The sequence below is a fragment of the Punica granatum genome, chromosome 7 (genome assembly GCF_007655135.1).
Source record: "Punica granatum isolate Tunisia-2019 chromosome 7, ASM765513v2, whole genome shotgun sequence".
Classification (NCBI taxonomy): domain Eukaryota; kingdom Viridiplantae; phylum Streptophyta; class Magnoliopsida; order Myrtales; family Lythraceae; genus Punica; species Punica granatum.
In genome coordinates, this window is record NC_045133.1 from 20,940,246 (window position 1) to 20,958,191 (window position 17,946).

Here is a 17,946-nt window from a genome sequence, read left to right on the forward strand (position 1 = left end):
TAAACGTGGGTTCTAATCGCGGACTAGTTTTCGCGTTCGCCCTCGAGGATCGGATGGTTAGTTAAACCGAGTCAAGGTATCGAAGCTGTTTTAGTTTTGAGCAATGGTAAACGGTGGAAAGAAAATGAAAGACCATGCTGTCGACGAGCCGATTATGTAAGCTCCATACTATTAGTAATGACTAATATATAGCTTCTGTTTGGCAGTGTTTTGAGCATACGCTTTTTGACAAGCAACTTATCAAAAATACGGCTTATAAATTATGGGGGGTGCCGTGGTTAGTAATTTGTGTTGCTCATGTGCAATTGCAATACGAGAGTTCAAAATTTACTAAAAGCACTTCGTGATCAGAATGAGTAGTTTTTTAACCAATTGATTGAACTAATAGCCGACGATTTTATCGAATGTTTTCATCTGTTGGATTGAGACAAATCACTTCTGCAGAGGAAGCTTCATTCTTTTGTAGGACTATATGCTCACCAAGTCGTACAAGTTATGGTCTCCAACAGTAGTGTCACTTGGAGGTCATTTTCACGTCATGATGGCGCATCCAATCGACAATCTACCATGCCCAAACTTCATCACCAGTTCGTACGATGATGCAAAATTTTTCTGGTGTAAATAATTATTCTTCAGTCCATTCTTCTTCTCTTCTCTTCGACTCATACTCGACACTCGACACTCGACACTCGACAGGACAGACACACACAGACAGACAAAGACTGAAAGACGGACAAGACGCCACGGTGCCCATCCCACCCCAACACCGATGCTGCCCTAGACACAGTCAACGCCGACGGTAAGCTAAGAAGCTTGTGACTCTCTCCAGCCCTCTGGTCTCACTCCGCCAGCTCTCGTTGCTCTCCAATTCGAGTCGGGTCTTCAGCGGCCCCACAGCGACAGAGTAGAGCTTTTGAGATAATTGGTGAGTTGTGTTTGGCTGTCTACAAGTAGAATGTTGCTTGGTCTGAGATATTTAGGGTACAGAGCTAAGACAGTTGAGAAATATCTAACGCAGGGTCAATTTCATCAGAAAGTTTCCCGTCATCATTTATAAGTCTCTTTTGTGGCATCAAATATTGGTGATAAGACATAGCGGTCTCAGAGTTGGAAAGCTTTTTGAATTCCTCATTTGTTTTCTCGGTGTGCGCTTGGTATTTGATGGACTCTGACTAATTCAAATTTGAGTTAACTTGGTCCAGAAGAATTTCTCATGTCCAATCGAGCAAAGTGGATATTTCCATCCTACTTGCTTCTACGAATCTCTTTACTATGTATTTTCTAGCACATAATGGATGCATAACTTCTCAGTTATATTTTGGACTCAGAGAGACATATATAATCTAGCATCATCTGTAAATTGTAATGATCAATTTACTGCATAGTTCAATTTTCACTTGCGGAGCTAATATGTCATTTATTTCAATTTTTTTCATATCATTACACAGGCCCATGGCCTTCCTTATAAAAAAATTCGACATATGAATTAATTAAATAATTAAATATGCATCTGATAATCAGAGTGCAAAGCATGAAAGAACCCCACAAAAATTGAATTTTATTAATTGCAGAGTAGAAATGATTAATTTCTGTGCGTTGGGTAGTTATGATATGAAAGGCCCTCGAACGGAACATACCAAAGAAATAGCGCAGTGTCATGTTGCCCGTGAAAGCAAGAATTCAATTTGCCCAAGAAAGGACTCGATTTTGTTGGGCAATCCTTTGAATGGTCAGCCTTTCTTCTCATATAATTACAGGTTCGGAGTGTTCATTATTCAACATTATATTTTGGACATGGTTTGAGCTATACGACTTTCCTCTTTGAGGACCGAGTTCGAGTTATCAAGAAATCATACTACCCATTGATGGCCTATTTTGGCCACACTTATTTATCTGTAAACGGGATATTCACGTAGATTGTACAGATTAATTAGGCAAAATTTGAATGTTCTTGTTTAACAAAAATAGAATTGATGAGAAGGAAATGTCGATTTTTTTCAATTAAAAGGGAGGCAGTGAGTACTTACTTGGTTTTGTTTCGTGATTATAACTGAATCTTTTTTGTTTCATAGATCATGTAATATATACATACTATAAAGGAAAGGGCTCAGATTTTTAACTTTCAAAATTTTTCATATTTTTTAACTCGTGTACGTGATCTCCTCAACACTCAACTTTGTGCGGGCGGAATATATCTTTATTATTTTCAGTGGGAATGTGACAGATTATTCTTTTACTTTACTATATCATCTATATGTGGCCAAACACTTCGGATTCTACTCTAATATTAATCATCATTTCTTAATAATTCAACTCGATGTCAATCATGTCTTAAATTGTAAAAACGGTTCAATTCATGGACTGTTTATGAACCCTTCAGAAGTCTCTTTAGATCATGAGTAATATGCTGATCTAAGGATCCACGACCATGAACGGTTTATATGAACTAGACAAGATAACTTTTTAAGAAGAAATCTTGCCCCATTGTGTTTGTAAGTTTTGTTTTTCGTGATTTGCAAATTGAAGCTTCAGCTCTTAGTTCCGAATGCATCATTCTTATTAATTACATTATCTTTGGAAAAATTACAATTGTTGTGATAATCAAAGGCCAAGTATAAGTCACTAACTCCCAACGAAACTTGATTACAAGACATGGAAAATGACGCCCAAATATCGCTTTCCTGCGGGTCCTTCTCATTAAACGTAAGATGAGTAAGTTTAATCGGTTTTTGTGGTATGCTCCTTTTCATTAAGCTTCTAATATTACCTTGATGTACATCTAACATAAACATTATTCTAAGATTTTGATTAATTAACAACAAAATTTGAACTTGAATTTACAATTAGATTGCAGCAAATTCGAAATTACCATACATCTTTTACATTTATTATCTTATTATTAGTAACATATAGTTTCCTGCAATGTTTTTATTTGCAATTATCTAACATTATGTATTATGGTCATGATTGCAATATGATATTATTGAATAAACAATATTTCACCAAAAAAAATTTAACAATAGAGTCTTTAAGTCAAGAAATTGGATAGAAGTTGATTATTGAGGGAAAAAAGAGAAATATAGAAAAGAAAAACTTAGATAAACACTGAACATAGGGAGTCATGTCAATTTGATATTGCATAAACGAAATTATCGTGACTTATGGAAAACGTATAGCAATTTGTTTGCCTAACTAGTATTTGTCCAAGAATTCTTTTCGATTATTAAGGAGGTCCATGAATTCAATACAAAGATGAAAATTTTAAATTCAAGAGTACAAGCCATCCACTAAACAAAATTGAAATTAAAATCTCCTAATTACCAAATGAGATTGTGTATGCCACTACACTATTCACCTTTCTAATTTGTTCAAATATTTTAGTTTAACCTTATTTATTCAAGGCATATTCTTTTCTTTCAAGGAAAAAACTCTCTTTTTTATTTTGGTAAACTAATATATAATTTATTAGTTCATCTTTGCTTTTTCTAATATGGAATATTAAAGTTCAATAATAATGAGAAATGAAGAGAGGGATGACCAACTCGCCCAATTTTTTTTTATTCATGTAAGCATAATAAAAAATCATATGGTTGCGTTGACAATCTAAATTCTTAGTTAAGTTTTAAACGTTCAAAAATAATTTCAGGATAATTCTTGTATTAAGAATGTGTTTAATTTAAACTCCATTCTTTGTAAACTCATCGCTCATAGCTTTACCTCTAACATTTAATTAGATGGATAATGAAATACGGAAAATAAATCTAGGAAAATTGTTAGAGAGATAAAACGAGATCAACGAAATTTGGGGGGTCATATTGTATTGAAAAAAAAAAGAAGAAGAAAAGAAGAAGAGAAAAGCAATGAAAAGAGAGAACCATTGACAACTCATGGGAGTTACTGTTTGTAAATGTGCCTTAATAAGTTAATACCAACATATAAGCTTCTGAATGACACGTGTATTTGTTTCAATTTAATTAAATAAATGGTTAAAAATTAGTTACGAATTAGTTATAAGAGAAAATGAATGTAAGAAAGAGGGAAAATGAGAGATAATGATCTAAACTACTTAATCATTAAACAGAAATCATTCACAAATAGAAAAATTTTACTTAATAAGATAAGTCATTTTTCACTTATCGATACTCTTTTTTTTCACGAATCTTCTATCGTTATTATTCATTTTTCCCTTCTTCCTATACATTTTTCCCTTAACTAATTAAGTGCTTGATTTTTAAACACTTAATTTATCAAAGACAACTTCACTTCTAGAAAGTGAGCTAATCTTTTCCAATGTTCCACCTACGTGTAGGTACAAGCTGGTCCCTTCCATGACAAGGTAGGCCCCGTCTCGGGCACTCATTATTTATTAACAATATTTCGGATGTAACACTGATACACGTCTTAAAAAAATGAATTATTATAGGACATCTATTTCTATGATAAGGACAAAAAGCTCCCCCCAGCTGTCCCCTAAGTGACTGGATAAGGAGATATCAACAATCACAAAATGGTCAATTACACGCATTAATTCGACAGAGTCTAAGCTCTGATTCATTTTAGCGAGAAAAGAAAAATTTTGGAGATGTTGAGGATCCCGCATAAAAAAGTAAAAACAATTCGGAGTTCAAAACTTTTAATTGAATATAAGTCCAACAACTGATAAATTCGATCGAATTTTAATATGGTATCAAAGCTAAACTTAAAATTTATGCTAACGTACTGTTTATATACTTGGTTTGATTTGGTGTCCACGCACATCCAATCCAATGTGCCGCTTAGGCTTCCTTTTTCATGCTTATGCTATACAACAATCTAAGCACCTTGCTTCACTCTATGCTAGCATTCTGATTTCCCATGTCGTATGACTCGCATTCAGCGCGTGAGGACCAGTATCAGAACCCTAGGGATCCCACGCCGGAAAAATAAAAAGAATTTTGTGAGTTTATAATAGGATGGTGCACCATAATCTCATAGGTGATAACAACTAATTTTTAGACTGGACATACGTCCATCCACTTGTAAAATCACTGGAATTTTTAACAAGAGGAAGGGTTGCATTTCAAGCGGAAAATATTTATAAAAAAAAAAGAAATGAAATGAAAAAATATTAAAAAAAGAAAAGAAAAGAAATGAAAAGAAAGAAAGAAGAAAGAAAGGGGAAGCGTCATGCACTCGCAAGAGGCTTTGCGTGCAATTATGATAGTGGAACTTCCTTATCTTTTTTATTTAGCTTTTTTATCTGAAAAATACACTCTCAGTGTTCTTAAATTAAAACATCTGATATATGATTTACCTATCGATGTTTTAATGAATTACGGATGTTTTGTGGCTAGAGCTTAGGGAGAACCAAGTTCATATACATTGCCAAATCTGAAACCTGAAGCAAGAATCCGCAACTCGGTATCTCATTTCGCAACTGATAGCTTTCAAAGGTTCGGCGTGGATCAAAACCGAATTAGCTTCCTTTTGCCACACCTATGTCTGAGGAGTGTGCACATGAGCTTCCGTGAGTGAGAAGGGATGTGGATTCGCATTCCCACCGGAACCCAAAGAGATCACTTGAACTAAAAGAGATCACTTGCAACAATCACTTCTGGCTTTTTTTTTTTTTGAAGGTAATTAATAATCACTTCTGGCTCCATCTGGAATCCACACACATATATAAATATATATCTGTATAATGTTCCATTAAGATCAAAGGGATTGAAATCTTAAGCAATACTATCTTGGTGGGCAACTTCCCCGTTGTGCTAAAATCACATCAGATGATGCGGCTAATGAGCAAATTAAATTGGAAAGCTAGAACAGCCATTCCCAGGTTTTTCCTGGGGTTCACGTGGGACGGAGGGAATTTTTCATCAAAATGTTGACCGCCCGTTTGATTTCGCAATCTAATTTTAAGATTTTAACTCTACTCACTATATAATAAAAGTTAACAATACAATTATTACTTTTTATTTTTCTTCATTTTTTTAACCATTCAATTCAATTTTTAATAATAAATTCTCTCAATTATTCATTATTATTTTTACAATTCAACAATACAATCATTACTTTTTTCAACTATTCATTACTTTTTCATACTTTTTCTCATAATTTAACATCACAATCATTATAAATCAATTAAAATAAAAATTCAACTCAACTCTACTTTAAAATCAAACACACTATGAAAGTATGCTACACTTGTATTTGTAATTAATTGCTCGGTGTTCTTCACCCTTAAATTTTTTTTTCTATGCAGACTGCGAAGGAGGAACCTGATTATCTAATCTTATAATCTCTATTTTTCTGAGCATTTTTTCATACGCACTTTTCGATAATGAATGAATTCCCATTACTTTCGAGAGAGAAAAAAAAAAGAAAAAGCTAGAAACAGCCATTCATGTAGACAATTATTATTGATTATGACTTTTCACTCAATTGTCAATTATAATTGCTAAAGTTTTCGTTATTTTCTGTCATGACAATTGGAAAATTATGATGGGGTGTTGCTTGCCGTCCCAATATCTAATTTGACAACTATGTTTTATGTTTTTTCCTTTTAGGGGGGGTCCAGGGGATGTAATCAAACCTGAACCAAGCCAAAAGCCGGTAGTTCAAGCTCTAAAATCTCTCGAGCATGCTAGAGTATATTTATAGGCTCGGTCTAAGCTCAAAGTAATAATGACATAATCCGAGCTCAAATCAAGTTGTTTCGATTTCCTCTTGTGTTTTTGACTTAAGCTCGAAACCATGCTTGAGATTATAGATAACTTGAAGATCGGGATTCGAATACTTACCAGGTGATCTGTTGCAAGTGTTGCCTCGCGAAATAATTAATCAAGACTGACCCCAAACCATGGTACAGAGGCCCTGCCTCAGCAGCAATTCAAACAGTTCTGAATCTGTAACATGAGAGAAGCTTGGAGACGCTTCTGAACATATCGAGTTGGCCGTGCATAGTTCAAGCTGAAATGCTCAACTACTTTGGCCTAGGGCTAAAAATAGCGAGTCAAATTTGAGTATCTGTAGAGTTGAGTCCAAGTAGCCCGGTTCGTTATACCGGAGATTCATCACATAATGGCCTGGTCCACTTATCTGGGTTGAGCCAATATCCAACTCACTAACCAGGCTAGTCCTTCAAGGGAAGAGAACATAAATCTGTGATCTAATAAGATCACATCTTAGTACGAAGAAATAGATGGATCGGGAAGAATGAAACTGAAATCTACAACATGCATGCGTTACGGATTGTTTTCGAAGGCTAATACCTTTTCCACCTTTCTGTGATAAGGTTGAGATAAAGATGAAGTTAGGATTATTATGAAAAATTATCCGAGCCAATGATGACACAACAATGAAGAAGTCCAAGAAAGTTCTTCTGGCTGATTTTCACTCTGATGCCTCCTTGCCGGTTAAGCCACGCCCAAATGAAACAGGAAATGGAAAAGCAACTGCATTCCATGATTATTCTGTTCTCTCGAAACAAACATGGTGTTAGGATATGATGACAGTCAATCAAAGGCCACTTCATTATATACCTGAGTCGAGCAACAAGAACTATTGATCAAGGAGCTGAAAAATTCCAGATTCAGCACCTTCATTTCGATACTGCTATGATTTCCCTGAATTAAGATGGTGTGATTGTACACGACTAACCCCAAAACCGGGGAAAAAAAGAATATTAACACAGGTTACAGGAAATTTTCCATCTTTCTGTATCTTATGGAAATCACGCAAAAATGGGTTATTCACAGAACCACTTGTAAATCAGTAGACTTCGACGTTCCATTGCTCCGATTTCTTCAGCTGTCTCTTGTACTCCAACCAATCAATGCCTGCACAGCATATTACGAAATCGAGAAACAAAGCAATGTTAGCTCAACCTGATCCCAATGTTTTCATAAAAAAACATGATTATTTTACGGGAAAAATAGTGATTTGAAGTACCATCTCTTGCAGCCAAGGAGACCATTATGTCATCAATTCCCTTCTCCATTCCCTTGAGTCCACACATGTAGACATAGGTATTGTCCTTCTTGAGCAGTTCCCAGAGTTCCTCTGCATATTGGGCCATTCGGGTTTGGATGTACATTTTCTCGCCATTCTCGTTCGTTTGTTCTCTGCTTACGGCATAGTCGACCCTGAAGTTCTCTGGTGCTTTCTCCTTCATCTTATCGAACTCCTGCTCATGGAATGCATGCGTATCAACATTTAGAGGAACTCATAATCCGAACAAGAAAGGGTGGAAAGGGAAGAAAGAAAGGACTTGCCTCCTTGTAGAGCAATGAGCTGCTCGTTGGAACACCCAAGAAGAGCCAAGCCAATCCATTGAACTGCATCAGATACAATGGCGCTCAGTGAAAATAGAAGTTTGTGGTCTATGTTAGCTTGTCGATAAAAAACAGTAGAAGATCAATAAAGAAAAATGCGCTCGAGAAAGACTAGAATCCAGAGGCCTTCAGAGACCAAAAAACTGTCAAACTTTCCCGACATTTTGAAGAAGAATACGCTCCCGATGACAAGAAGATGAGTAAAACATGCCCAGTTTTCTAGTGCTTTTGCTAGTCTTTTAGCGCAACTTCATTTTTAATGTCTATATGTAAAAACTCAACTCTTTCTCTCTTTCACATACCTTGTAGTCATCATGCTTCTCGAAGAACATCTTCCACAAGAAAGAGCGGAATGGAGCAATGCCAGTTCCAGTAGCAAGCTGCCGCGAAGAGACCGTGTTTAATTTCCCCGATTACATTTTAAGTAAATTTAATGAAGTTGACAAAAAGAAGCCTAATATGATTAATGAAGATAAGAGCTCTACCATGACGATGGTGGCGTTCGGATCTTTAGGCATGAGCATTTCTTTACCAACTGGTCCGGTGATCTGTACTCCAGCCCCGGGCTTGAGGTCACCTGAAATGAAATCCTTAATGTCACCAAATAGAATAGCTGCAATGGTCCAATTGATCATTTGGGTTTCAACCAAACCCATCTTCAGTATGATCTCCGGGACAAAGCATAGTTTTACTTTCTCATTATATCAGAAGGTGAATCTTAAGTAGACATGTCTGCCGGATCAATTAAGAATCTCTCTTAAGTGAAGGTTTCTTCCTTACACAAGAAGTTGGAGCAGACTCCTTTCACTATTTCTCCTTGTTCGTTTGTATAGACGAGCCTCTTGACACACAGGGAAACCTGCATAGACCGACCCCCTCAGCAGAACTCATAAGTCACTGAGAAAATGTCAAGGCATAGGAAGATTGATGTATATTCGTGTAATTTTTTTTTCTTATGCTTCTTCCAAATAGAAGGAACCATACAGTTTTAGAGTTCCCGAAGTCCCCAAGAGCACTGCTGGCAATAGAGTACAATCTGAGCTTGTGGGGCTTCCCATTCTTGTCTATCCCGTCTGCTATAACACCAATGGATTGCCCTTCTCTGTATGGAACCTCCCCTGCGTTAATCCAGCGGAGATCCCCCAATATTCAATAAATCGAGTAATTATTGGATCATTGACATTCTCGCATATCTGTGAGATAAATATGAGAACAGAGAGCACAAGCACGTGATAATTTAACTTGACAACATGGTGTACGACCCCAGTAATAAAGACAATTATTGCATGATCCAAACATCTACCACATTAATCTAAAAGCCCGTGTACAGATTCATCAGCAAGCATATACATGCCAGTCGAAAGGTTAGCACTTTTAACCCACTATGAACTAAACTTATGGAAATCGTGATTTCATAAAGCCTTTCATGAAACTGAAATGGACCAGAGTTACTAAACCAAGAAAAATAGATAGTTCAAGTGGCGATATTCATGTCCTCACCCTCGGTGCTAAAGACCATGTGCCAGGTCTCTCCGGGGGCATCATCGGCGGTGATCTTGGTGTTGAGGAGGCATGTGCCGATGTACGGGTTCTTGGGCTTGAACTTGTTCACCACCACTCCCTCGTCATCCTTCTTGGACTCCTTCACGACCTTGGTGGGCGTCTCGGTTGCCACCTGCGCCCTAATGGACGCCGCCTTCCCTCCTGTGACCAGTCCATTCTTGAGGTACCCAACACCCTGGTCGATAAAAAGGGAAAACAAAAAATTAGCAGACAGTCTCAGAGCTGTCGAATTGCAGCCAATTGTTCCCCTTTTGTTTTTTTCCACATTTTCTTGTTTTCATTATCCATTAGGAATAGAAAAATGCTCGGCGGATTCAAGAACTCATTTGGCAGCTTTTGTTTCCCAGAAAACAGAGCAATGGAAAAGGAAACTGTTTATTCTTGAAAGTATGTGTCACTGCCCCATTTCTGGTACCTTGGAGAAGGCGATTCTCTCGGGAGCTATGGAAGAGAATCTGATGGAAGGGGACGACGATGTCTTGGAAGATGGCAGAGTCACAGCAGCATTGACAGCAACAGCCATTGTTATCTCTCTGAGTGAGTGAATTAGTGAGAGAGAGAGAGAGAGAGAGAGAGAGAGAGAGAGAGAGAGAGATTGTCGAGGGAAGTTAAGTAAAGGGGAGAAGGGAAGAAAAGGGGGGTGGAAGAGCACAAAATCTGTATCTGAGATGATGAAGGGGATGGGTGGAGGAAATTGGAAGGGAAAACATATGCAGGAGAAAGATTCTGTCAGAGGATAAGTCTATGAAGTTGTCATGTATGATTCTCATTTCTCGTTCATGTCTTTGAACAAATTAATGGAAAAATGTTACTAATAATCTCGATGAGTGGAAGGAAGGAAAAGAGAAAGAAATGAGGTGATGGTGATTTCTGTGGGGGGAAACTGCCATGCCATGCCATGCCACTGGCAGGCCATGTCAAGTGGATATTTTGTGTCCATTTCATGGCTCCTTTGCTTTTGGAATTTCTTCCACCTCTAACCACTTCTGCTCTGTTTTCTTGAGTCACAGCCAATAGCATGCAGCCATGTCAGCACCCAATATCCTAGAGATTCATGTTGAGCGGAATAAATATTTGGTGAGTATTGTGTAGCCAAATGATTATCTAACCTCCAATACAAATGCATATAAATGGTAAACATGGCCTACAGAGATTTCCACTTATATGTATTTTGATTGGTTATTACTCGTCCAAAATAAATGAGTAAGACTCATTATATGTTTAGTCATGTTGGGACATCCTATCATGGACTCGGCATAACCGTGGAGTATTGCTGGAGCCGTTGGACAGCGTCTCCCCAGGGTTGTGTAACAGTTAACCTGTCCTTAATGAGTATATGATTTGTGGCGAAAATATGACACCGTCACAGCCATCAAGGGCCATCAGTTCTGGGCCCCATGATTGCGATTGTGGTTATCATAGTTCGGCATAATGGGTTACTCTTGCACATATCTTAAGCGAAAAAAAATCTTATGTCACGTCAAGTTAGGACATAGTTAGCTTGGTATTCAGCCAACAAAAAAAAAAAAGGGACAGTTAGCTTGGTGTAGGATAATATTGCCATGCCATATCGAGGCAAGGAATTTTCCCAAACATGTGACCACGCGCTATTACATTGTTCTTCACCAACACCTAATGTAGATCCATAATATCACCGAGGTTATGCACACAATCTGTACTTCTTTCATTCACCCAAGTACTACAAAGCCTCACAGAACAAGAATGTTAACAAAATGAACCGAAGGATCCGAGAGAAGGAGACGGCCTAAGGAATATTTCGCAATGTCCTCCGAGATAACTAGACGAGTAACTTGAGATGAGCTATCAAAGAGGCCAAGACAAATCCTAGCTTGATACTCCTCTTTGAGACACCATTCTCAAAAGGAACATTAGCATCTCCAAATCCCTGCTTCCCTCTTGTACCAAAGGGCTGAGTAAGACCATTAGAAAATGGCTGATTGAACCCTGCCAAAGGCTGATTCAGATCCTGTTGTTGTGGAAAATTCATCCCTTGCTGCTGCTGAAAACCGTTGCCCGGTTGAGATTCCTCACCATTTTGGTTGGTCAATCCTCCAAAATCCGACCCACCACAGCTCTGATTGTCACTGGCTTCGGCATCACTTGCCTTCCACGAGATCTTCCCACTCTGGTCACTGATCTCCAAATCTCCGGAGTCAAGCAGGGCCAAGGCCTTTGAGTGTCCCCCCTTGGGACCTGCACCCCATATTGGCTGCATCCCACCATAAATACCGAGACCTGAATCCGACAACACCAAGCTGCAAGTATCTGAACTTGCAACTGGGACACACCTGAATTGCCAAGCGCCAGGACTACTAGTACCAGTAGTAATACTAGCACTAGGATTCCTGCTTCCTTGGACTTGAATGTAACAGGAGTCGTGTCCCGAGCTCTTCTTGGTCCTAGGAGATTCCTGCCGGACTATATATGCTGCAAAGTTTCCTGACGGAGAAGTGAGGAAGAGCTGGGATGAAATAGGAGTCCCTGACCTGTCTTGACCAGGTTGGAGGCTAGCAACTGGCACCTGCCCATTTTTGCCAAGCTCGATCACTCTGGAAGGTGATTGAGCATGACAAGAAACAGAGAAGAGGGTCACGAGAAGAGAAAGAAGGGTCAGAACACTGCGTGGTAAACGGAGAGCTCCCATCCTTGTGGATTCTCAGTCCATTTGAGTGAACAGAAGAGGCTGGCATTTTATATATCATATCACGTGAATTGAAGTAGTTGGGAAAACCGTCATTGGAGCAGTTGTGAGAAGTTTCCAGTAGAAGTATTAGGGACTTGTAATTGAATTTAATCTCCTAACTTGCTAAACTGCTTATATTGCAGTAGGTTTAACAACCTCATTGAACATGCTGCATGCTAACATCAGAGGAAAAGTACTAGGTAAAACCAAAACGCTTAGAATGGTTTTTCTCCTCGTCCCTCACTAATCTATCATTCATGTCGAAAACTTCGATGTATACTCAATGATACAATACATAGATACTTGAGAGTCGTTTAACAGTGCCAAGAGAATCACAATCACCAAAACGAAGCTATACTATACATCGTGTGAAAAGTTTAATTTTAATTTGGGGAAAGATCAAGCTTAGTTGAGAGTTTCATTTAATCCATCGATTAAGTCCAAGACATCAATACTCGGGTGTTTGGATACAGGTCTCTCCCCCATCTCCCGGCTTGGTGAGCTTCCCGTACTCCTGCTCAAGGGACAAACTTTGCCCCTCCTTTTCTTCCTGGAAACTGTCAATGATTGGCTTTTGCTTATTCCTGGAACTGATCTCCTTCGGCACACCTCTTCCAGGAGATTCCTATCTTCTTGAGAAAGTTTAACTTCAGCCTTTTTTGGCAGATCTGGTTTTTGTACGCTGTAGTTAATAGGAGGAAACTGCTGCATTTTGGGGTGGAACTTTGGGGCCCTTTGGTGGGATGGAGACTCTATGGACAAGGGCCCGATTGAATGGACCCTCTCTTTCACGAGGCTCATCAGTTGATGAAGCCACACCACTATTTCAAGAATGTAAAGGTCTGTTTTCTCCTTATCTGCGTGGTATAAAGTCTGGAGGCAGATTGGTTCGTTGCTTGTAGATGTGCTCTTTGCGGAATCCTTGCTGTGAAAACAAGAAAAAGAGTTACTGATGTTCCACTATGTTCACAGTTACATTGCAGAACACGTTTTCCTTCATCTTGCATGGTTTTGAACAAGAAGGCGAATAAATGATGGAAAATGTACTCACCTGGCATTAGCCCAATCTCCGACCCACCCAAACTTCTGATGAGCTCTGTGTCAATTACAAAAGAAACAATGAGATCACTGAATGGAAACCCAAAGAAGTGACTGAAAGTTGAATGAAAATTTTTAGAATCCAAGCACTGATTGAACCTACTTGATAGTGTTTGTCGCAAAAGGAATGAGCCATCTTGAAGTTTTCTCCATCTCAGCCTTGACACGAGAAATAGAAAACTGCAGCAACCAGAAGATAAATCTTAGTTGCGATAGTGTAAGATAATTCAGAACCGAAGATTCAAACTCTGCACTACCCGTTCATTTAAACTGACTGCTTTTAGTCGAGAACGTAGAGCTGTCTTAACACTACTTGGCAAAGCATGATACAACGAGTCTCGGATATTATGTGGAAGGCACGCAGGCCGGGAAGCCTGAAAGACAGATAAACAGAACAACACAGCAGATGCATTAGCTTCGGAATCTTTCTAAAGTGCCCTGACATGAAAAGGAGGAAAACCAAGAAGGGATGTTAACTGAAACATACGATTGTATCAATCTGAATGATTATGTTGGCGTAATGCAATGCAAGACCTGTTGGACCTAATCTTTGGGTATTATTAGATCTGTGAGCATCTTCTCTACTGCCCATTGTAATGAGACCTGGCATCGTAAATTTATCCCGAATATTAAGCAGAAACCAATACACTTTCCTAATCATAAAGCATCGACTCACGTACCATTGCTTCCAAAGGCTCCCATGAACTTTTGATGAATATAAGTAGCAAAGCCGATAAGCTTCACCATGATCTGCAGAGGTTGATAGCAAAAATCAAAAAGACTTTTGAAAAGGGCGTAATATTCAACTTCTTATGTTAATCGAAAACAGCTAAATGAGCATATAGCAGCATACCTCCTCTATATTTCTTGACCAAAGAGATTTCCTTTTCAAACTCTTTACAAGCTTCTGCTGATGCTTCAGCTCATCGCGCAACATCATGAGCTCCTCTCCTACAATTCAAGAAGTAAGTCCATCACTTCATAATTGCAAAGCCTAAACTGTTGCAGGATAAGCATAAGATTTGCAGCTGACCTCCATGGGGAAGATTGAAACACTTTGCTTCTTCGAGCTTTTGTTTGTAGTCTTGTTCAAATCGATCCAAGATATTCAACTCGTGGTACAACTCCTGCAAATATGTAACAACTCAGCTTCCTGAAGAGATCGTTTACATTTGACAATTTAAAAGTTTACTCATACAGAACTTACAGAGGTATACCGGGCGAAAAGACTCAACTCTCCAATTGTTGTTTCAGCTTCTTCTCTCAGGGGCTTGAGGTCTGAATCGTCTGACTGTAATCTGTAATCCCGCAAAAAGCTTGTGATATACTATCAATAACTTGAATTACAACTTGTCATCAATTCGTGATTGAAGCACAGTTTACCTAGAGAAATATCGGCCCAAGTTGTGCCAGTGGGAATCCTTGCACAGATCTCCAAACCGAATCACCTCTCGTAAGAAGACATCAAATTCCTCCCTGCTCAGACAGCAAGATAATTAACATCCTGCTTTTTCAAGCTGTTCTGAAGCGTAAATGCATTGAAATTTTCTCCTTATCAATCAACGAACCTTTTGTCAGAAGAAGCAATCATCAGGAGTTTATTCATGTCTTGGGAAACTAAACGCTGGACTCCTTCGGATCGCAAAGTATCCTTGAGAGACTGAATGTTATTCTCTGAAAGGGACTCAAGTAGATTCGCACCTTTAACTATCGTATTGGCCACCTCAAAGGCCAGGATAGATATCTTATTCCCTCTCGATACCAAGCCATAGATGAATTCATTGCTCAAACCTGAGACGCTCTTCCCAATTGTATCCAAGATTTTTACAGCCTGCTTGAAGCTCAAATTCCGTGACCTTTCAGAAAATGCACTCTTCTTTGCAATCTGAAAATATAGACATAACAAATGATTTCTCAAGCTATACAATTGAAACATATTGATGGAATCAGATGGACAATCACGGCAACACCGTGTGTCTAAGAGAACCAGAAAACTATTTCCAAGCAGACTTATGCAAGTGATCTTGTTCTTGCCATGAAATCAGAAAAAAAACTAAAGCTGCTGTGACGACGCGGGAAGGACTTCTTTCGTTGATGTTGACAAACAAAGTTCAAACCTCGCGGACTTTAGGCCATTATGTCGATTACTACAGCTATCTCTTCTAAAAATTGTCAGAGATAGTTCCAGCATTACATATCACGGAGATTTGCAGTACAAATGTCAAACACTCTAACCGCTGCAATACATCCGCCGATTCCCGTCTCTGATGCTCGACGATCCCAAAAGAGGTTAATATGCCATATTCTACTTGCTGTCACTCCCGCGTTAATCTTCGATCCATAGAATTAAATTATGCTTCACTCTTTTGCTAAAACTGCATCGTTATAGCAGTCAGTTACAAATAACTAGCAGCGGTATTAGTCATAAATTTAAGTACCTTGCTCGGCCCATTTTGGGCAGTTGAAGAAGACTTGACTCTGCATGAGACCGCCACTGATAGATTACTTCCATCATGCTTTTGCAGCGCGTTCTGACTCGCCTCCCCATCAGAACACAATGAGGAGGAGACCTCTTTCTGCTTATCGGAGCCGTTTGTTAACCTCTGCCTCCCTGGGGATCGCGAAACCTTGGTCTCGCTCCCCTCCTTAGCATCTCGTATGGTCGACTTTCCACCCGAACAAACGCCTCCCATGGCCTCCTCTCTCAATCTCAAATGGTGATTTGATCACCCAGCAACGATGCCTATATTTGCCCTGACAGTCAAGAGACAGCGGCAGCAAGTTTCAGTGCAAGTCCAGTGACAGGACAACAAGAAGAAACCAGCAAGAAGAAGCATTCAAACAATCAAGATACAAACTTTGTCTTGTCTTCCCCCATTTCCTAAGAAACCGAACAAAGAGTCAACTGACAAACCAGCAGAGAGAAAAGCCTTAACAAACAGGACAGAACAGAACGAGAAGTGATGTATATATACATACTTATTCAAACCTTAAATTAATATATAAATAAGTACAGTATTTCAGCCAAACGCTAAAAGCCAATCCCACGATAGATATGTCATATATATTCATATGTAATATGTGTGTGTGTGTGTGTATATATATTGTGTATATAAAAAGACAGCATGGACAGTGAAGAAAAGTAAAAATCATGCAGAAACAAAAGGGGCAGTTCGGGTTAGTTGACAAAGTGAAAAGCAGGGGAAGGGTGACGGAAGATTCACATTTATGCGGATGGGATGATAATGAAGACTGATTAAAGTGAATTTTGATTAATTTTGAAGGAAAATCATTAGGGAATTGGAAATTTTCGTCGAAGGAAACTCGTGCCAGAGTTGACTTTGCTAATCCATAATTGAATTCTCCCGTCTTCTCCCTTGAAAAGAAGGGGGGGGGGGGAACTATATGAGCATATATTTTCTGTCCCTTTTCTTAAAAAAAAGAAAAAGAAAATGTAGTTTACGTTATGTTCTCAATTATTAGCTAAGATTAATTTCAACTAGAGATTGGACTTGCCCTAACCATAAAACATTTTCAATGGGATTTGAATTCTTACACCAGAGGTAAAATCCATCATCGAACAAGAATGTAGTTTTCCAATTGTATACGAGTCTTTTTTTGGAGTGAAATAGCGAGTATTTACAGTCTATTTATCTAACCATCAGATACTTCGGGTGAATTTTAAAATTTATGCATTATTTACGGGCTCAATTTGCTACCGAGCCACATTTATGTTTTTTTTTTGAGTGAATAAATTTATGTTAGTACTTTATTTTGAATTATAGTGTAACTTGCGCTGACATTTTATCCCTTAAATTTTACCTTTCTCTCCTTAAATAGTAAGAAGTTAAATGTCAATTCAAGGATACCATGAAATATCTCCTCAAAGAATTTGTAAATTATAGAAAGTCTCTTTCTTCTAAAGGTTCCATATTCTTCTTTAGAGGAATCGAGATGTGCAAAGGGACAAAAAAAAAAAAGGAACAAAAGAGAGGATAATAAAACCAAATTCCAGAAATCTACAGAGGAAGCAATATTAAAGGAATCATTAAGCTTAATCCAGACGTATAAGCGAACAGGCTCAATTCAAATCAAAAGTTGAAATTATTAGGTGATGAAATCTAAGCCTCATATAAACCCCTCCGTCTTTAGATTCCTGCCCATCATGAGAATTCCTTTTACTTTACCTCTCAATATCGACTTGTCTTTCAAAACGACTTTTGAAGCTCTGAACAAAGCATCTTTTTTTTTTCTTCTTTATAAATA

General features: G+C 38.4%; 3 protein-coding genes across 4 annotated transcripts; all 3 read right to left on the bottom strand.

Moving 5' to 3' along the window:
* Positions 1 to 7,490: 7,490 nt before the first annotated feature.
* Positions 7,491 to 10,679, bottom strand: LOC116215711 (ferredoxin--NADP reductase, leaf isozyme, chloroplastic-like). The gene is made up of 9 exons (XM_031551536.1): positions 10,294 to 10,679; positions 9,816 to 10,053; positions 9,300 to 9,433; positions 9,096 to 9,174; positions 8,801 to 8,892; positions 8,618 to 8,695; positions 8,256 to 8,318; positions 7,933 to 8,167; positions 7,491 to 7,820 (listed from the first exon to the last, which is right to left on the bottom strand). The coding sequence occupies exons 1-9, from the start codon at positions 10,399 to 10,401 to the stop codon at positions 7,753 to 7,755; spliced, it is 1,095 nt and encodes a 364-aa protein (XP_031407396.1). The 5' UTR covers positions 10,402 to 10,679; the 3' UTR covers positions 7,491 to 7,752.
* Positions 10,680 to 11,676: 997 nt separating this feature from the next.
* On the bottom strand, positions 11,677 to 12,543 carry LOC116214488. Its single transcript, XM_031549888.1, has one exon. The coding sequence runs from the start codon at positions 12,541 to 12,543 to the stop codon at positions 11,677 to 11,679; it is 867 nt and encodes a 288-aa protein (XP_031405748.1).
* A 293-nt stretch (positions 12,544 to 12,836) lies between these two features.
* On the bottom strand, positions 12,837 to 16,653 carry LOC116213017. 2 transcript variants are annotated; one of them, XM_031547816.1, is made up of 13 exons: positions 16,539 to 16,653; positions 16,119 to 16,434; positions 15,249 to 15,565; positions 15,064 to 15,156; positions 14,888 to 14,978; positions 14,714 to 14,807; positions 14,534 to 14,631; positions 14,361 to 14,430; positions 14,168 to 14,283; positions 13,956 to 14,054; positions 13,784 to 13,860; positions 13,634 to 13,678; positions 12,837 to 13,507 (listed from the first exon to the last, which is right to left on the bottom strand). In XM_031547816.1, the coding sequence occupies exons 2-13, from the start codon at positions 16,371 to 16,373 to the stop codon at positions 12,988 to 12,990; spliced, it is 1,875 nt and encodes a 624-aa protein (XP_031403676.1). In that variant the 5' UTR covers positions 16,374 to 16,434; positions 16,539 to 16,653; the 3' UTR covers positions 12,837 to 12,987. The 2 variants fall into 2 exon arrangements, with proteins under 2 accessions (XP_031403676.1, XP_031403675.1); XM_031547815.1 differs by having other exon boundaries at positions 13,938 to 14,054.
* Between the last annotated feature and the right edge of the window lie 1,293 nt (positions 16,654 to 17,946).